Source organism: Cololabis saira, chromosome 24, assembly GCF_033807715.1.
Source record: "Cololabis saira isolate AMF1-May2022 chromosome 24, fColSai1.1, whole genome shotgun sequence".
NCBI lineage: Eukaryota > Metazoa > Chordata > Actinopteri > Beloniformes > Belonidae > Cololabis > Cololabis saira.
This window is the reverse complement of record NC_084610.1, coordinates 11,430,269-11,451,448: the sequence shown is the minus strand read 5'-3', so window position 1 is coordinate 11,451,448 and position 21,180 is coordinate 11,430,269. Positions and strand designations below refer to the sequence as shown.

The window sequence follows — 21,180 nt, the reverse complement described above, 5'->3', positions numbered from 1 at the left end:
GAACTTAATGTACAGATTTCTCAGTTCACAAATGGCACTGCAGACATTGTGAACTATTGTACACACTGTTGCTTCACTGACACCACACAAATCACCAGTTTCACGATGAAAGGTTCCAGATGCCAAGAATCTCAAAGTGATCAGAACTTGGAGAGAACTGGGTACAGGCCTTCCTCTTTGAGACATGGAGGAAAGTCTAGGCTCAAGCAAAGTAATTATCTCCAGTACATCTTCTTTGTACATACGAAAGCGGTCTCGGAAAGTTATTTCATCAAACTGATTCAATGGATTACTCCTATTCACAAGTATTTGTCTGGCTGGCCTCTGTAGCAAATATTGGTCTTCATTTAGATATTCCAAATACTCCATGCTCCCAAAACATCTGTGCTCCCTTTCACAAACAGGACTAAGCTGACGTTAAACCTGCCTCTTTGCAGGATTAATATAAACTTAAATTTAGTCCTAGAGTAGCTCTAATCCACCATCTTGCAATTGGCTTTGTTTAATCCAGAACAGACTAAATCTATGACTATTTTAAGATATGTCTGTGCAAGTGACTTAAAGTTAAGCCAGCTCAAACAGCATTTTAGTCTGAGACTAGGCTTAAGCCTTGTCTGTGAAACCGGGCCTAAGTGCGTTGTAAAGCTCTGTGTGTGTGTCGAGCAGAGTCACTGACCATGAAGAGCGTTAGGTAACTAGCGATCATCCTCTGCAGCACGGCGATGACAGCGGTGCTCTCCTCGGCCCTGGCTGAACTCTGGACGCTGAACTCCTTGTCTGAGTTCTTCTGCTTGTGGAGCAGGTTAGGGCCGAAGATGGTGGCCAGGTTCAGGGATGTCATCTTATTGCCTGTGATCTGAAATGGGGATTCAGATACAAAAACAGACCAAAGTGTGAGCTACTTTTCCAAACTTGGTCTCCAAGTCTGTATCCCTCATTAGTTCTGACCTACAAGAAAAACATTTCAGTCAATTTGAATCATCTACAAAACAAACTGGACGACAGCAGTTGGTATCTGATTAACAATTTCACTGCACCAATAATTTTGAGGAACAAGAACGGTGTTTAAAAAATGCCAAATGGCAACGAAGAAGAGCAGAAGTGTGTAAATGAAAAACTCAAGCTGGCTTAAGTTATCTCATCAAGTCCATGAGCTTCCGTATCCACAGGGGCATCAAAATGGTGGAGCACATCATGCTAACTAGCCTAGCATATGCTAGCATCAGAAACAGAAGAGAAGCTTGTTTTGAGGAGAGGTTCTCAGAGGAAATACATCTTCCTAAGAGTACAGGAACACAACAAATATGTATTTGTTGGGTTGTGCTAGAAGAGACGCCCCAGAAAATGTGTTTTGTTTTAAATCCTATGCTACTGCCTTGTCTAACTAACTTCAGCTTCCACTGACGTGACGTCTTTTCTTCTTGCCCCCAGTAAGCCTGTATGAGATAGACAACAGCAGCCTGGCATCTACGCGAGGAAGTGCAGTTCTATTCTGTTCTCACTCTTGACTCACAACTTCTCTTTAAACGACAGATAAAAAACACTGTGAATAGAATTAAGTTTAACTTGTCCAACTTTAGGTTTATTAGAAACAATCTAACTCTTGAGTCAGCAAAATTGTATTTTGATGCTATGATCATGTCACACATGTCCTATTGCGTAACAAGTTGGGCATCGGCCTGTAAGACGAGACTAAAACCGATTGAAACGGTTTATAAACAAGCTCTGAAAGTATTGGATAAAAAACCAAAAACGTACCATCACTGTCAGATATTACAAAAACATGAGCGCTTAAGCTGGGACAACACTGTTAAACACACAGACGCTATCTTGATTTACAAAATCCTCCATGGCAAAGCACCTCCTCCATTACAAGATTTTGTGAAAAAAAATTCAAACAGATCAACAAGAGCTGGTTCTAGAGGTGACTGTGTAGTTCCGTTCAGAAAGAGTGCCTTTAGCCAAGCCACTTTTTCTGTTCGTGCTTCCCACACCTGGAATTCAATACCAAACACAATACGTGAACTCCCCAATCTGTCCTCTTTTACCAAACATCTTAAAGCTTGGCTATTGGAAGAACAACACTGTTGCCACAACCGTGCCTAAAACATGTATACTTTTCATTGATGTTGCTTTTCTTTTCCTTTTCTGTCCTATCGTGTTTTTAAGGACACTTGTAATTGCTCCTCCTGCTAACTGTTCTACTTGTCGTTACTGTTGTTTTATTGATTTTAGTATTTTATGTTGTTGACACTAACCTGCCTAACGAGTCTACCAGTCTACCAGAACGCGTCCTGGTAGACTGTGTAGGTCCGATGCCCCGTACAAAGTCTGGCAACCAGTTCCTTCTGACTCTAATGTGTGTTTCCACCCGGTTTCCTGAGGCCATCCCTCTTAGGAGGATTACTGCCCCAGCTATCACTAAGGCTTTGACCAAATTTTTCACCACATTTGGGCTCCCCAAGGTTGTGCAAACCGACCAGGGAAGTAACTTCCTCTCCAGAACTTTCAAGCAGGCTTTGCAGTCTTTAGGTGTCTCCCATTCAGTGTCCAGCGCTTACCACCCTGAGTCTCAAGGTGCGCTTGAGACCCTGAAGAGTATGCTGCGTAAATATTGTTGTGACACCGGAAATAGCTGGGATGAGGGGGTTCCCTTTGTACTCTTTGCCATTCGTGATGCTAAGCAAGAATCCCTTGGTTTCAGTCCAGCTGAGCTTGTGTTTGGTCACAATGTGCGTGGACCGGTGAAGGTGCTGAAAGAGCGATTTATGTCTGTCCCACCTGCTAAAGTGGAGGTGGCAGATTTCGTCTCTCAGTGTAGGGAGCGACTGCGGAGTGCCTCGAAACTGGCAAGGGGGGCTCTTTCTTCCACCCAGCGTAGCATGAAGACCCGGTATGACAGGAAAGCGGTCAGGCGTCAGTTCCAGCCTGGGGACCAAGTTTTGGTATTGTTGCCAGTGCCTGGTTCTGCTCTCACGGCCCGCTTCTCGGGGCCATATGTTGTGGAGAGCAAGGTATCTGACACTGACTATGTCATCGCCACCCCTGAACGGAGGAGGAAGAAGCGCTTGTGTCATATTAACATGCTAAAATCTTATAATTCCAGGGAAGCTGGTCCAGGGAGGCAGGGACCCGCCTTGGGGGGCACGGCCCCTGATGGGCCGTCTGTCTCTCTGATCTGTGATGGGACTGAGCCGGATGATGGTTTGGCAGTGCTGTCAGATGGTCAGCAGAGTGGCAGGTTGTCTAATTCTCAGTTTCTATCAACTGTTGGGTCACAATTATCTTACCTCCCAGAGTGGCAGCGGGATGGTGTTGTCCAGCTGCTCCACGCCTATCCTGCTCTGTTTAATGATGTGCCTTCATGTACCACTGTTCTCCAGCATGATATTGACGTTGGGTCTGCCACACCCATCAAGCAGCATCCTTATCGCTGTCCTGTTGGAAAGCGGGAGGTCCTGAAAAAGGAGGCTGAGTACCTGTTGCAGAATGGGTTAGCTAAGCCTAGCCACAGTCCGTGGAGTTCCCCGTGTCTGCTGGTTCCGAAGTCTGATGGTACTCCACGTTTTTGCACAGACTTCCGCAAGGTCAATGCAGTGACTGTGCCAGACTCTTTCCCTTTGCCCCGTGTGGAAGACTGTATAGACTGTATTGGTCCAGCTACGGTGATAACGAAACTAGATCTGCTGAAAGGGTACTGGCAGGTACCTCTGACCGCTAGGGCTTCTGACATCTCTGCCTTTGTGACCCCCGATCATTTCTTGCAGTACACGGTGATGGCCTTCGGAATGAGAAATGCACCCGCTACATTCCAGCGTCTGATGCAGATAGTGTTGGGGGACGTGCCTCAGTGTAAAGTGTACCTGGACGATGTGGTAGTGTATTCCACCGTCTGGGAGGAACATCTCTCTAGTCTGGCAGTGGTGTTTGAACGGCTTGCTGCAGCCTCTTTGACCCTTAACCTTGCCAAATGTGAGTTTGGTAAAGCAACCATCACCTATCTAGGGAAACGGGTTGGGCATGGCCGGGTGCGTCCTGTGGATGCAAAGGTCGCGGCGGTGCTGTCCTACCCAGCTCCCACTACCAGGCGGGAGCTCCGCCGTTTCCTGGGCGTGACCGGCTACTATCGCTGTTTCTGTAGGAACTTCTCTGTGGTGGTTGCTCCGCTCACCAGGCTGTGTAGCCCTGCTGTGCCATTCACGTGGGATGGGGAATGTCAGACAGCCTTCGAAGCCGCTAAATCTCTCCTCTGCAGTGCCCCTGTTTTATCTGCTCCTAACTTTGCTCTTCCCTTTAAACTTGAGGTGGATGCCAGTGCTTCCGGGGCTGGTGCTGTGCTACTGCAGGAGGGCGAGGGTGAAGTAAACCATCCAGTATGCTACTTTTCAGTGAAGTTCAAGCGCCATCAGCTGAACTATTCCACCATCGAGAAGGAGACGCTGGCGATGCTACTGGCCCTCCAGCATTTCGAGGTGTATGTTGGCTCCAGTTCCTCTCCAGTGATTGTGTACACTGACCATAACCCTCTGGTGTTCCTCTCACGTATGTACAACCACAACCAGCGCCTGATGCGCTGGGCTCTGTTAGTGCAAGGCCTTAACATCGAGATCCGGCACAAGAAAGGGGCAGACAACGTCGTGGCGGACGCGCTGTCCCGTGGGTGAGCCAGTTATTGCACAATAACAAACCCAGAGGGGTTTGTTTTTATGGGGGGGGGTGTTACGGCCCTGTGGCCTCTGTGTCTGTTTGTGTGTGTGTGTGTGTGGTTGCTCTGCTCTGCCTCTTCCCAGGTCCCGCTCCCTGCCTTCCCACTCATTGTTCACACCTGCAGCCCAGCAGCCATGATTGGGCGTGGCCAGCTACAAATACCTGGGGGGAGCTGCAGTTCGGCCTCTGTGTGGGCCTTTGTGTGTGACGAAGCCGTGTGTGTGGCAGGTTTTCTCCAGGCTGCTGTGGTTGAAGTCTGGCAGATCAGCTTATCGGCTCTCCTAGTGGGGGGGAGCCCGCTTTATGTTGTTTTTTCTTAATAAATGCGCCTCGGCTCTTTTGAAACATTGGTCTCCTCCTATTTTATCCTTCGGTTCCCACCTGTGTTACTCTCCTCATTACCTTTTGCCCATGGGGACGTAACAGGGACTAAAGATGAAAATTAGCCGTTGGCTATAATCTTGCATATTTACATGTATATGTTCATTAATATGTATTGTCCCTGTTATAAATAAAATAAACTCAAACTCAAACTCAAACTATAGGCTGACCTGGAGTTGAACAATGCTAACGTTGCTAGCTGGAGGGAGAATCCTTAAAACGGGCTACACTTGAAACCCCTACCCAAAGAAAAAAAAGAAATTTGTTTTTCAAAAGCCTGCAAGTTATTGACACTCTGCACGACATGTTAGCACAGCCTTTATGTTCCTTCAAAATCTACCACTGAGACTTCTGTATACATTGCACGAGTGCACAGACGGACGTGGGGAGGAAATGTCACTACGCTTTAAGCCATATATCACCAATTAAAGTTATCTCAAGCTACTTTACACAGAAAGCAAAAAAGGCTCAGTGCAGTCCAATTAAATACAGTCTGTCCGTTGTTATCCATGCATAATTCAATTCATTCCATCTGAGGCCAAATTTGTATAAATGCAATAAAAAAAACAGCCTGTTTAAGAAGCCCAACGGCTTGCAACAAATCTATTAACTCCTTATCATCATAACAGGAGGGAAACGCCAGCAGAACCAGGCCCTGCAAGGGCGACGGTCTGCATTTACAACGGTGCACGTATCATGAATTGTCATTTTAAATATATAACTGTATAACTATTATTTCAAAATTGAGAAAAATTTATAATCTACCTTTCACGTGCTGCAAGGTTTGCTTCAATTTCTGAGACATTTTTCCTCCCTTATTAGAGATATGTTAGAATATTTGGAAGACCACTGAAGAAGTGACATCAGTGTGTTTTGTTGTTTGCTGGATCTGTCTGCCCCTCTGTACTGACTTCCTTTTACTCTGTTTCCCTCTTCGATACCCATCCATCATTTTCAAAAGGAAATCCCTTTCAGATTTTGTAACTCTCACCACATTCCTCCCTCCAGTTGTTGGTGTGCATGACAGCTGCCTCCCTTTCTGTCACGGCCGCGTGCCGCCACTCATCCTACGGCGTAGTTAGCGGCGGAAACTTACAAGCCCGTCAAAGTTTTTGGAAAACATTCACTTTTCTATTTCTTGTTGAGTTCACTCCCTCTCCACTCCCAGTCCCAGCGGAGAGATGGGAACCGCAAACAGCCAGAAAGTACTGATGAGCGGCCAAGTCGAGCAAAAAACAGCCAGACTTCCTGTCACAGTCTCAGATACAGGAGTCATGAGTCCATGAAGGGGAAAAATCCAACATGCAAACACATCAATGATCCAAAAATGTCTTTCCATTCGTTTACGCCCAACAACACGAACTAATCTAACTAAAACGGGCCGGTTCATGGCCTTGAAAGCACTTTCACCTGCTTTGGCATGTTCAGTATTTTGCAACGTTATAGCTTCTCGTTCAAATGAATGTTTTAGGGTTTTATGTCGTGGACTTGCATCACATAGTCAGATGGGTGGGAAAACAAAAAGAACTGCATGCTAATGTATTCTCGCTCTTTTGCTTTGAAGTTCTTTGAAGCCCAGATTCTGCTGCAGCCACCAGTTTGCAGGTCACAGCTCTGAGTGCTCCAATTATCACTGGTGCCACTGTTGCCTTCACTCCTCTTCTTCTTCTTCTTCTATTCAATGCTACTTTCTCTCATTTTTAGTCAATTTTGCTGCTGCATCTCCAGTCTTCCTCACAAACTGTTACTTTCCATCTCGATGTCACTTGGGACAGCTACAACTCCGCTGGCTTGTTCCGGAGTTTCTCCACCACCGTGATGTCGTTGCTCTTTCGTTCCAGACCTCCCTGGACGTATACGCCACTTTGACTTTTGGGACTATTCCAGCTACTTTCTACAGCTCCCATCGCTGCGTTTTCCTGGTTGGGTTCACAAGGATCGGACATTTATCCAGGGGACAGCTTAAAATTGCACGTTCAACAGTGCTTGGCTTCATAAGAATCAGTTTCTGGCACCAAATATTGATATTTTGATCAGCAAAATAAGGTGCTCTGATCTAACCCACCAGATAGAGGGAGGTGGATCCTTTTTTATGTTCTTTTTTGTTCTTTTTCTTTCTTCCCAGTCCTAATTCTGTTAAAAAAACTATTTAAAGCAGCAGAGTTCAAGGATTTTAAAAGACCCCATTAAATAATATTCCAGTCTACACTCACCGGCCACTTTATTAGGTACACCTTGCTAGTACCAGGTTGTTCAACCTGGTACTAGCCTTCATATCAGAATGCTTGAATGAACTTTTGCCTTCAGAACTGCCTTAATCATTCGTGACGTAGATTCAACAAGGTACTGGAAACGTTCCTCAGAGAGTTTGGTCCATATTGACATGATAGCATCACGCAGTTACTGCAAGTTTGTCGGCTGCACATCCATGATGCCAATCTTCCGTTCCACCACATCCCAAAGGTTCTATTGGATTGAAATCTGGTGACTGTGGAGAACGTTTGAGTAGTGAACTCATCGTCATGTTCAAGAAACCAGTCTGAGATGATTCTTTATGACATGTTATCCTGCTGGAAGTAGCATCAGAAGATGTTACACTGTGGTCATAAAGGGATGGACACGGTCAGCAACAATACTCAGGTAGGCTGTGGTGTTGACACGATGCTCAGTTGGAACTAATGGACCCAAAGTGCGTCAGGAAAATATCCCCCACACCATGACACCCCCACCACCAGCCTGAACCGTTGATACAAGGCAGGATAGATCCATACTTTCATGTTGTTGACGCCAGATTCTGACCCAACCATCCGAATGTCGCAGCAGAAATCGAGACTCATCAGACCAGGCAACGTTTTTCCAATCTTCTTTTGTCCAGTTTCAGTGAGCCAGTGTGAATCGTAGCCTCAGTTTCTTGTTCTTAGCTGACAGGAGTGACCCGGTGTGGTTCTGCTGCTGTAACCCTCCGCCTCAAGGTTCCACGTGATGTGCGTTCAGAGATGCTCTTCTCCATAGAGCTTGGGTGTAACAAGTGGTTATTTGAGTTACTGTTGCCTTTATATCAGCTCGTTAGCCATTTTCCTGGATCTCACTGGATATTTCCTCTTTTTCAGACCATTCTCTGTAAACCCTAGAGATGGTTGTGGGTGAAAATCCCAATTGATCAGCAGTTTCTGAAATACTCAGACCAGCCCGTCTGGCACCAACAACCATTCATTCAAAGTCACTTAAATCTCCTTTCTTCCCCATTCTGATGCTTGTTTGAACAGCAGCAGATCCTCTGGACCATGTCTAAATGACTAAATTATGGGCAAATATGTGCCACTAGAAACTGAATTTGAATCATTTATATTTGAATTTGAATTGCTCAACTTGAATAATTGCATTAAAAAACTGAATCTGAATCACATAATTTGAATTTGTATTGTTTAATTTGAATCATTGCATTGAAAAACTGAATCTACATTCCGAAAAACTGAATCTACATTCAGCTCTCACAATTCAAATTCAGTTCTTGCAATTCAATTTCAATTCTACTATGCCAGACATCCGGGTCTTCTGGAGGAACAGAAATCGAGTGCAGATACAAAGAACTCGGGTATCAGTCACGTGACATTTTCAGACGATTCACATTTTCGGAATGTAGATTCAGTTTTTCAATGCAATGATTCAAATTAAACAATACAAATTCAAATTATGTGATTCAGATTCAGTTTTTTAATGCAATTATTCAAATTGAGCATTTCAAATTCAAATATAAATGATTCAAATTCAGTTTCTAGTGGCACATATTTCTGCCCATACTAAATGCATTGAGCTGCTGCCATGTGATTGGCTGATTAGAAATGTGCATTAACGAGCAGTTGGACAGGTGTACCTAATAAAGTGGCCGCTGAGTGTAACTCAATATTGTATTTGTAAATATGACCTGATTGATGAATTAACTTTTTCTGTTGCTAAAAAAAGAAGAACTTGAAGAACTTGAGGATTTGCAGTGGTGATTGTGATCCAAATCCAATAATTCTTCTCAGGTGTAAGTGAGACCGGTACGAAGGTTGAACTTCTCAGCGCTAAACCGAGGCTCAAGTGGTTTATAGAAAAAAACGTGAAATGTCTTAGAAATGCCTGGTGAAGCCCGCAACCCAGCGTGACTCATAATCTGTAGTATGACTCAGCAACGGCTGTAAACACCAGCTGGCAGGAGACGGACCTGGTTTTCGGAGGAATGGGAATAATCCCGCTGGCTGCACAACAGGCTGATAAAAGTGAGGCCCCATCAGTCGCATGGGTGAACGCCTGGATGTGCTCAAGTTGGAAGTGTTTTAGAGTTGGAAATACTTTATTTTTCAGCATCAAAGAGTCGGGCATGTCCATCAAAGGATAAGAACCTTTCAACTCCAGGTTATAAGGCAACAAAACAGGAAAAATCCCAAAGAGGAGGCGTCAGTTGATCAAATGTGCAACCTGCGGTAGGTTCGTATCTACGCTATGGGGGTGACGGCATTACCAAAATGCATTGTGGGTGCATTGCATTGCTTCTCCAATATCAGAGACATGATATTTCCCTCCCAGTTGCACGTATGCCTGCAGCTCTGATGGACAGGAAACACCCAAAAGCAACTAATCACTGTCAAAGTCACTGCACGATGACCAGTGTTTTGGGCCGTTTATGTGCTGTTTCAAGCACAAACCGCTTGCTATCACTCGTTCTGGTCATTTCCACCCAATGAGGTGGAAAGAAAACGCGAGTGGGCACAATCAGTGTGGACATGACTAACGGTGGCAGCACATCTGGCTCTCACCTCATGTCCCTCTTTGTCCTGCTGGTCCTGCGCGCGGCCGGCCACCGTGGACAGGAACTCCAGCAGGCGGTGAAGCGTGTCGCTGTTGCATGCTGGGAGCAGGTAGATGAGGAGCTGGGTGACGCTCTGCTGCTCGTCCGAGTCCAAAGCTGCGACACAGACCAGGAGAGAGTTTGTGAGGGAGGAAGGACACGGAGTAAAGTTGCTTTCGTCAACGAAAATTATGACTAAATATCGTCGTCAACGAACCTTTAAATGCTGGTCAAGTGACGATAACGATAATTAAATATATAATGCGATATCGTAGAGGAATAAAAACAAGACTAAAATGTAGATTACAAAATAAAAACTGCTAAAATGTGTCCTTATTTTCATTGACCAAAACGAGGTGAAATGTTCTAACAAAGCGGCTGCAGAGTTAGAGGCTGATGCCGCAGAGCTCTAGGTTCATGTCAATTAAAAACAAAGTTACATAGAGAAAGGGACTGATGGCCGGTAGGGATGGGCGGTATGGACTAAAAAATGTATCACGATTATTTCTGGCATTTATCCCAATAACGATAAAAAAAATATCAATTCAACTCCACCTTTTTAACTATGAATCTATCTCGCTCTCAGATCCGCCATGTTTGTCATCAACGGGAATTTATCTTTCTTTCTTTCTTTCTTTCTTTCTTTCTTTCTTTCTTTCTTTCTTTCTTTCTTTCTTTCTTTCTTTCTTTCTTTCTTTCTTTCTTTCTTTCTTTCTTTCTTTCTTTCTTTCTTTCCTTCCTTCCTTCCTTCCTTCCTTCCTTCCTTCCTTCCTTCCTTCCTTCCTTCCTTCCTTCCTTCCTTCCTTCCTTCCTTCCTTCCTTCCTTCCTTCCTTCCTTCCTTCCTTCCTTCCTTCCTTCCTTCCTTCCTTCCTTCCTTCCTTCCTTCTTTTTTCCCTTCCTTCCTCCTTTCCTCCTGCTCTTTCCTTCCTTCTTCCCTTCCTCTTTTCTCCCTTCCTTCCTCCTTTCCTTGTTTTCTCCCTTCCTTCTCCCCTTTCCTTCCTTCCTTCCTTCCTTCCTTCTTTTTTCCCCTTCCTTCTCCCCTTTCCTTCCTTCCTTCCTTCCTTCCTTCCTTCCTTCCTTCCTTCCTTCCTTCCTTCCTTTCTTCCTTCTTTTTTCCCCTTCCTTCCTTCTTTCCTTCCTTCCTTCCTTCCTTCCTTCCTTCCTTCCTTCCTTCCTTCCTTCCTTCTTTCCTTCCTTCCTTCCTTCCTTCCTTCCTTCCTTCCTTCCTTCCTTCCTTCCTTCCTTCCTTCCTTCCTTCCTTCCTTCCTTCCTTCCTTCCTTCCTTCCTTCCTTCCTTCCTTCCTTCCTTCCTTCCTTCCTTCCTTCCAAAAATCAGCTTAACACAAAAACATCATCAACGGGAATTTATCGTTTTTACCGCGACATGACAAATTCTTATCGTGAGGAATTTTTTTGACGGTATATCGTGAACGGTAAAATATCGCCCATTCCTAATCTGCTCTGGTTTAGGGTTAGATTATCTTTGGATACACTTTCACTACATAGACGTGGAAAAGAAAACCGAATGTGTCGTCGAAAAAGAAAAAGATGGGGAGAAATGTGGAAAAATAAATATGTTGTAAACTCAAATTAGAGTTTGATAGCTTGACCCAAAGACTACTCTAAAACTAAAATTGAAAGGGGCTGACAAAAACAACACGGAGGCGAGGGGAGGAGGAGCGTGGAGGAGCGCGGCGCTCACATGTGGTGCTGATGAAGGCCGTGTAGAGCTCTTTGGTCAGAAGAGGGTCCGGCATGTCTCTGAGGAACTCCTTCAGCAGGGCCGCCACGTCGTGGACGCTGTACTCCTCGTCCAGCTGAACGTCAACACCGCGATCAAACTCCTCACGCAGCTGAGGGAGAAAGAGAGGAAGACGGATTCAGAAACATCCTTTGTACACAACAATGGATATTATATTCTTTGTAGTGCTCACGCCCAAGTTCACCCCTCTAAACCAACAATCTGGACCATCTGACCTTTTCACTTCTGGAGAATCGCAGCTAATCGTTACTTATGATAGCGTTTGACTAAATGCTTTGTTGCTTTGTTGCATCTAATTAACAAATCTCTCTTCGCCCGAATGACTCTCAACCTCCGTGGGAGTGGAGTTTGTGAAAACAGGCATCAGAAACAACAGTGCGCACACGCCGCAGCCCACTCTCACCGCTGTGTGCTGTCGTGCATAATTAAAAGCGTAGGAGTACGCAGAGTGACTTTACACTTGTGTGTCAGAAACAACTCTCGGGTCTGCTATTTGAATGTGTGTGTGTGTGTGTGTGTGTGTGTGTGTGTGTGTGTGTGTGTGTGTGTGTGTGTGTGTGTGTGTGTGTGTGTGTGTGTGTGTGTGTGTGTGTGTGTGTTTGTGTGTGTGTTTCTAAGGATTTGTTTACATGTCCAGCATCAACTATCAGTCGTAAATCTGATGATAGCAGAGCTTATTATTATATAACATCATATAAAGATAAAAGGGAAAAAGACAAAACAATCATGTGGTCAATACTAAGTACTCCTTTACTGCTACTCATCAGCTCTTCATGAAGTGCTCATCAGCACGAGTGTGAACCTCCAATAAAGGGAAAAATCTCCTGCAGTTTGCTGGTCTGAAGCATTCAGGTGTGTTAATACAATGCCAAAAAGGAACAACATCAGCAAAGTGCTGCAGATCAATCTGGTAAGTGATTTCCACATAATTTGGAGTTTAACATTCTATTAAAAAAAAAGATGAACACAGGTGGACCACTTTCTTGAGGGTTACTAATCCTCCCAGGAGTGGAAATCCTATCCTATTTACCTGACTGCGCCTCAGACTGAGAATGAAAAATCTGAACACACTACAAGTCATCTTAAACAAGTCGTACAGATGTTTGTTGGAGTAATTTGGCCGTATTACCCTCCATCAAATGCCCTCTATTAAGCATTAGGTGGATGGGGGGATGATTTGGGGTTATTTCGAAGCAACGGGGTCTGGTTACCTAGCAACCACTGATTCGATCATGAACTTCCTGTTGTATTCTAAAGGCAATTGTGAGGCCAGATCACCAACAAAGCTCGGCTGAAATTGGGTTGTGCAACAGGATGCTGATCTGAAGCACATTGCCTGAAAAATAATAAGAAGAAAATAAAAAAATCACAGTCCAAACCCCACTCCGAATCAAACACGGTGGGTGCACCTTAAGAAAGCTGCATAAACGTGAATCCTCAAACTAATCTCAATGAACTGAAGCAATGTGAAGCACTCATACGGGAAATGACTGATTCAGGTTGTTGCTACTAAAGCAGATCCACAAGCTACTGAATCATGGGGGTACTTGGTATTGACCACTTGATTTATTTATTTATTTTTCTAATAAACAATGCATAGATCTGTTTGCACCAAATGGGTGAAAAATAGTAAACATGGACACACTCACTTGTCGGACTCTCTTCTTAGAGCTCCCCACTCTAAAGATCCCCACAGTCTGCAAACCTGAGTGGAAAAGGTTGACAGAAAAAACCTCCAGTGACTTCTGTGTTTAGTTGCATATATGAAGGTCCGCGTTGTTAAGACGCGGCTTACCATATTTCTCGATGTGCTGACAGCAGCTGTCAACGACGCGGGGCACCTGCCGGTAGATGGGATTGAGGCTCAGCCGTTTGTCCCTGTGCTTCTCCTTCTTGCTGGGCGTCTCGGTGGGCAGGGACAGCTGCAGCGCCTCCAGGAGGCGGGACTGGTTGTCGTCCAGGTCCGTGATGGAGTCCACAGACATGCCTCCCTGGAGGACGGGGCAATCACGCTGATTGAATTACATCAAACAAAAACCACCTGATCTCTGGATGTGATTGCGAGCTGGATGGGAGGAATGTTAAAGTGCCGCCTCACCCTCCTCCGGGCTCGTGGGGCCGATTCGGGGGTGTTGGGTGACGTGGACTCATTAGCCGTCTCTGACGTGGAACTTAGCGAGGAGTTGCTGCTGGATAACTCCTTGTTGGACGGCCGCTTGGTGGCAAACTGCGGAATACACCATCCAAGACACTGGTTTGGATTTTTCCTCTATTTTTTGGGCTCGATTTGACCTTTTAAGATACTTGACATCTGTCCCTGAAAATCCAGAAATCAAAAAACCAGGAGGAGGAAAAGAGACTGACCTGTAAAATGGACGAGACGAGGTCAGAGGGGTCTTTGTGCTCCTCGCGCTGCGGAGGGTCCAGGCGATAACTGTCCTGACGCTGCCTGTGCGTTCGGTCATTAGCAATAACCTGGGAGAGGGGTATACTGAAGGCCTGGGGTATGAACTCTGTCAGAGGGATACATAAGGAAGAGGGGGAAATAACAGCAGGGAAGGAAGAAGAGATTTTCTTTGAAATTCCAGATGCAGCTATTAAGACAAAAACATCAAACTGATATTTTTATGACATCTGTTGCAAGTCAGCATTAATGCAAATCCAATAAAAGCTCCACAAAGCTCAGTAATCATTCCAGTGGAATAGATCCAAGAGCAGATGACACAGATCCGTCAAGCCAAACCATGACACATGCGCACACCGTACCCCAAACAGACGGGGAAAAGCTCGACTTTAATCATTAAGGGAACAATTTCCACCTGGAAAAACCATTTTCCAAATGACGATTGCGCTATCAGATCATTTCTTTCACTGGAAGAACTTTACACGAGAGGACATACCTCGCAGCCGTCTCTGTTGAGATACCATCTTTCTGGCTTTATGATTGGATTTTTCCTGAAGGCTGATATTCCCGAGGTATCGCCTTTTGGAAACACCCACAGCTCGGCAAGACGCCAACATGGCCAATTTGGAAAGTCGAACTAAACGTTGTCCTTCGAAAGCCTTTATTATTTGGGGCGGCAGTAGCTCAGGTGGTAGAGCGGGTCGTCCAATGATCGGAAGGTCGGCGGTTCGAATCCCGCTCTGTCCCAGTTTGCTGTCGTGGTGTCCTTGGGCAAGACACCTTACCCACCTTGCCTCGTGTGAATGTGTTTGAATGTGTGTGAATGTTGGTGGTGGTCGGAGGGGCCGTTAGGTGCGATATGGCAGCCACGCTTCTGTCAGTCTGCCCCAGGGCAGCTGTGGCTACAGATGTAGTTTACCACCACTGGAGAGAATGTGTATGATTGAATAATGATTTCTGTAAAGCGCTCTGGGTGCCTAGAAGGGCGCTATATAAATCCAATCATTATTATTATTATTATTATTATTAAAGATTTCAGTTACATGAAAGGAAAATCCAGCCATCCATCCATCCCAGGTCGGGGAGGTAGGTTAGGTGGAAAAGACCGGACTTCCCTCTTCCAATCTACCAAGGTCATCCCACGTCAGCCAAGACGGATAATCTTCAGCGAGGCCTTGACGAATCGGACCACTGGCCAACAACTTGGTTGCCTAGGCTACTAGGGTTGGTCGACCAAAAGGTGGCCTTGTCCCTCGCCGGTCCCAGTGGACCTCCATTCCTCTTAGCCGTGTACTATCAAAAAAGAGTCTTGTTGGACCTTTTCCTTCTTGGTTTTCCACCTCACCTCCCTTAAAACTGACTCTTTGGTCACAAACTCAACCGCCCATCTCGCGACCACCTCCACCCTGGACTCAGCTTCTTCCACTCGGTCGGCCAGGTTGTGCACTTCTACCCCGAGCGTATCCAATTTACCACCGACTTCTTGCCCAAGATGACTGATTTCTTGTCTCCAAGTATTGTTGTCATCTTTTAGGCCGGTTTTGAGTTCATCAACTGCCTTGATCATATCCACAGGGTCTGGCCGGACGACCTCATTGCTGTTTTTCCATTTTGTAGATACTCTTTCGTCCATTATTCTGGTTTGTAAGTGTTCTTCTCCCGTCCAACTTACCTAAAAGTACTGGATTTGAAGTTAGTTTTGGGGGGTAATTGTGGTTTTTCTGGGAGAGCGACTTCACCGCGCGTCTGGTTACTCAATTACTCAAAACTCCATTCTTTTCCTTTTTTTTTTGTTTCAGTGTGTTTAGGTGAAACAAATCACATCATACTGGGTTATTGGAGGATATATTTATATATATATATATTTATATATAGGATGATGGACAATCAGAGAGTCTGAGCCAACAGCTGAGATGAAAAACATCCAGCTGTGCGGCGAGTGTGTGTGAGAGAGGCTGGACAAGAATGAAGACAGGAAGAGAGAAATGCATTTAACAACCGCAAGTGAAGGGCTGCGGTCTGCGAACAACATGACCGCTAACACCGTGACACAACGAATTAGCTCCGGAGCCTCACCGCCCTAAGTAGCCACACACACACACGGGCGTGCACGACGTGCATTTTTAAGCTCAATCAGATCTGCGTGATGCGCAGGGCTCGCACAGCATTTCACACACCAGTCCACAGCCAAGCCACATGAATCACGCTGCGTCAGATCCTTCAGGACCCGGCATTTTCCGGGCCTGCAGCGCCTCGGAAATGTTTCTCCTTAGCCGCGCGGCGGGTGTGCACGTGCTGCACGTGCCCTCGGCCCATCCAGCAAACGTCTCATTGCCCTCAAAAAAATAATGCATAATTAGAAACGTGTTTTTCTTCTAATGTTTACAAATGGATGCAGATCATCTTGCTGCACGGAGCCAAAAGGAACAAAAAACAAGTTTAACTGACGTCCTTTTAGACTTATAAACTAAAGCAAAGCTCAAAGAAGATATTAAACCTTATTTGCTAATTTAGATCACCTGCAATCTGGTAGTAAATCAGCTGGGACTTGTGCGAGGAGCATCGCTGCAGACGCCGCTTGTCTGTTCTCTCTTGCAGAGAAAAAGACTGAGCCCACTTCAAAGTGAGATGCAGGGCTGGTATTCGGGAACCCCGGGAGAAAATTAAACTCAGAAATCCCTATGCAGTGAGGAACACGGGTACATCTGAGCCTCCCGGGCTCCAGAGGGGAAGCCAGGCATGCAGCCGAGGAAAAGAATCCACCTCTGCTGACATACGTCTCTGGAAGGTACGACTGGATAACATGATTTTCATTTTTCCTCATCAACATGAGCTCATATGTAACCTGACAAGTTATTTACACAGCTGCGGCTCCGGTCTTGTCGAACGGCCGCACAAAGCCGCCCCGCTGCAAACTGGGGGCTTTTGTTTTTTTTCACTCATCCCTCCTTCTTTATCCTTTTCCTTTTTCCAGACTTTGATGGAAGACCAATGTAAAAGTAATTCATTCTCTCCCGTTTCTTTCTTCTCTCGGCTGATTTCTGCCGTAGAAAAATGAGCAGCTGCCTCGCGCCTCGCCATCTTTGACTAATCTGAATCCACTTTATTCTTTAGTCTTTATTAGTAGGTTGTGTGCTACTGTAAAAGAAGTTATGGGATGCAGTATGTGAGGTTGGCTCATCGGCTGCATAGTGGAAATTTCCTTGAAGCAGCCGGTGCAGACTGCACATCTGTTTGCATCGTGCATACCTCGTACTACCTTTTCGGCTTAATAAGTAGAATAGAACCAGCAGGTTGATGTGTGATTTCCAAAATGGTTCGAGTCGTGTGCAGATGGAGGTTTTTCCACCTCCAAAACTAAATTATGGAGAAAAAAACTGTAAATTATCTTCATCAAGCAACAGCTTCTCATCTGTTTCGTCCTTTTTTTAGTCCTTTTTTTGTGCAGCACAGGAAATGTGTGTATATAAACTCTAGATAGAAGTATAACATTTAAATAAGAACGCCCTACTTTTATTCTAAACTCTCTCTGGGTTTTTTTTTTTCCCTCTCTTTCTGCCAAATATGCACATTTAGCTTCGCACAGCAGGACTGCCTCGACCAAAGCTAAATATAAACCTCAGAAGCCGGCGAACGTTTTTCTAACCCCACTGTCCACCTGCCTGATGGGCGGGCGTCGAAAGCCCGCCGTCTGACTCCCGGGCGGGACGGCCGGATGAAGACGTCACGAGACAAAAAGAGGACAGCGGGAAGTGTGCTGAAAGAACTCTGCGTACCTTTGTCCTTACTCTTCTCTTTTGCAAGAGAGTCCAGCTTTCTCCTCAGTGACTTCTTCCTCTTTTGTCCATCTGCGGTAGGAGAGAGAGAAAAAAAGAAAAAGGGGAAATAAATCATCTGAAACAAATGGTTCTCACATTGGCTGTATCTTATCTGGCTTATTATATTTAATAAGATTATGTCAGGAATGCGGACATTAACCAGCCACAGGGGGAAAGCTGTCCATGGAATCCGTTTAACTGGACGGTCAGGTCAGATGAAGTAGCAAAAAGTTACTAACAAAACATATTCCCTCGCTTATGTGTATCGAAGCGGTCCAACACATCAAGGGTTTTCTCTTTAGTGGGAAATAATGTTCTTTGCACATATATGGTCATCAATTGACCCTTTGTCACCATTCTGATTGGTCCCTGACTGACCGATCAGAAAAATCATTCTCTGCTGCTATCCGGGTCAGAATATCCGGTTAGACAAAACAACAGTCACTCTCGTTCACATCAATGGAAAAATCTTAGTTTTTACTTGCTTTGTATCCAAATTTAAATCACTGGGTTCTTTTTTTAAAACTTTGTATTAGTAAAAGAAAGACTTCAGAGCACATGGCACACAGTGTGCTGAGGGTGCAGCGTATTTTTATCCCCAAATAGGCAGAAATACTTAAAATGGTAAAGCAGTGTGTTTGGGGCATTTGTAAACCCGCTACCCAGAGAGAATCATAGGAATACATTTCATCCCAAAACCAACGGTAAATTACGAAAAATAGAATCAAACTAGGGCTGTTCGATTTTGCCCAAAAATAAAATCTCGATTTTTTTCTCTCAAAATCCGATTTTCGATTATTTTTGTGAATTGACAAAAGGCAAAGAAATGATTTCAAATATGCTGTTTTTTTATTGAACATCTGCCCCATTGGGCTTTAAGTGCAAACTTTGCTCTTATTAAACCAAAAATGAATGAATAAAGTGCAAAACTCTGTAAAATAAGTTGAAAAAAAGTTTTAAAAAATATAATAAAATATAAATTTTTATCTCTGAAAAGAAATCAGCAAATCAGCACTTGCAAACATACAGTAAGTTATATTTCCAATTAAATAAAACAAGACATTTTCTAATTAAACTAAACTGGGTCTTTGCATGCTAAATAATAATGCAACCCATGAAGGAGGTAGAGGTGTGTAATGTCAGTCATTACATTTGCTATTCACATTTGCAAGTTTTTTGCAAGGAACACGAGCCGGTCTAGCGCATCTGGCTTGAGGGATGCCCGGTGGCATGTTACAACGCCCCCTCCTACACTAAAGAGCCTCTCCGATGGGGCACTTGTCGCAGGTATTGAGAGGTATTTCCATCAATCATTAATATGGTATCAATCATTAATATGTGTGCAGACAAGGTAAAAAGAAAAAAAAAAGAAAAGTGAAAAATCGATTTTATGAGTTTCACGTTTTAACATCGTTCTAATTACATAATCGCAATTACGATTTAAAATCGATTAATCGAACAGCCCTAAATCAAACTAACTAATCAACTAATCAAAAGATGTCATTTTGGCCGGAAATACCAGTGATTCTCAACCAGGGGTCCGGGGACCCCTAGTGGTCTGTGGTGTAATTGCAAGGGGTCCGTGATAATAATTGCATTTTTTTTAAAGATCCTCTGACATTTTTAGAAATAGACTATTAATTTATTCAAATGTGACCGTGACCTTTATCTACCTAAACTGGAGAGGGTAACATGACCTTCTTTTTCTCTTTCACAATCATCATTCATTGTATTTTAATAAGAAATCTTGCACCCGTTTGCATTGTCGAAGATACTGTATGACACTGTTGATAAAAACGTAACAACCTTTTCAAATCCTGAGCCCCCTAGTCAGTGGTAATACACTTAATTTCTTTAAAATGCTTTTATTGTGAAATATTTCCAGCAAGCTGTTGGGGGAATTTGCAAAGTTCGAGTTAGCGCTCGAAATTGCAATAATGTAAAAAAACAAACAAGAACACGATACAGTAAGTACAGTAACACTGTTACGGATTCAGCTTTAATTTCCAGGTGGAAGTACCAGAGAGGATGCGACCAAACAGGCCAAGGACTGTTGTTGGTTTTGTAGTGAAAACTTCTGTTCTGCAGCTGTTTGTCTTTTTATGAGGGATCGTCTGCAGCCCTCCCTCGCCACTTAGGGACCAGTCCGGTACCTGTGACTGGGCAGGATGCCAGACATCCCACTAAGTGAAGGGCCATTCTGTCAGCTCTCTGGTTTCTGTTGATTAACATCTAGGAAACCGTCTCAGTTGTGACACCGTTCAAGCGTTGAGCCTCTCATCTCGGTCCATGATGTCAGCCGCGCGGAAACCTCAGTGGCTTCTGATGTTATCATTCTGTCATCCTGCTATTTGTTTCCGCGGATCCAAAACCAACTGTTTTTCCACATCAGATCCTCTTGGCCTCGCCTCTTTGCCTTGGCACGCTGGTTTCGCAACCTCGGTTTGAACCCCAGATGTTCCCCCTCGGCTCGCGCTGAATGAGCGGGGCCCGGGAAATCTCACGGCGGCTGACGCCGGGGAGCAGGTTCAGCTTCACCGTGCGGATCTGAACCAGAGGTCTGACGCTTTCCAATGTGTATGAGAGAGTTGTGGGTGGAAAAAGGGGTGAGAACGGGGTACCAGACACCAGGACAAAGGAAAGCAGATGTTCCAGAGGGAGCAGTGAAAATAGGAAATGGTTTGGATATTTGACTTGGTGCAGTAAACCCAAAAACCCTCCACCGTCCGGCTTGTGACACCACCCCTCATCCCATTCCTCCCTGTCTCTCTCAATTGTGACATTCTCTAATCTGCTTTCCGTTCTTGAAGAAATGCCAGAATCCCAAAGATAAATACAAAAGAAAGAAGCATAAAAAAAGACATTAAGACTGCTGAAATAGCAATCACCGGCATGGACACTTTCTTGAAATATCTCCCTCGCGAGCGCACGCGGCCGTCAGGGCCTCTGGAATTCATAAGCAACACAGACAAGTACGTATTAAATCATGTTGGGGAGAGGTTTAACCTTCAGCTGGAATGCGAGGCCCTGGATAATCCATTGGCTGCACTGCACTGCTGCTATGGCACCCGCTCTGCTATACAGTGCACTGGAACAAATAGTGCCCTCGCCGTGCACCGTGTGCATCCGTGGGAGCAAGACGTAATCTTTAGAGGGAAGTCCAGTTCACAAAGAGTGAAATCGAGCTTTTTATGACACTTCAGGCCCGGGCTTTTATCAGCAGCCATCCCGGTGGACCGGTCGGAGCAGAGAGGGCTTGAGAAGGCGCTCACACGG

The 21,180-nt window shown here is 44.9% G+C and overlaps 1 protein-coding gene across 2 annotated transcripts in view; it reads right to left on the bottom strand.

Annotated features, from left to right (window-relative positions):
* LOC133424884 (rho GTPase-activating protein 6-like) overlaps positions 1-21,180 on the bottom strand; it is a 117,085-nt gene that overhangs the window by 7,792 nt on the left and 88,113 nt on the right. For both annotated transcript variants that reach the window (XM_061715453.1, XM_061715454.1), the window contains exons 3-10: positions 17,863-17,934; positions 14,047-14,195; positions 13,781-13,909; positions 13,478-13,673; positions 13,332-13,387; positions 11,623-11,773; positions 9,888-10,036; positions 677-856 (exon numbers count right to left, since the gene is read on the bottom strand). In XM_061715453.1, coding sequence (XP_061571437.1) covers positions 677-856; positions 9,888-10,036; positions 11,623-11,773; positions 13,332-13,387; positions 13,478-13,673; positions 13,781-13,909; positions 14,047-14,195; positions 17,863-17,934 — 1,082 coding nt within the window. The remainder of the gene's footprint in view (positions 1-676; positions 857-9,887; positions 10,037-11,622; positions 11,774-13,331; positions 13,388-13,477; positions 13,674-13,780; positions 13,910-14,046; positions 14,196-17,862; positions 17,935-21,180) is intronic.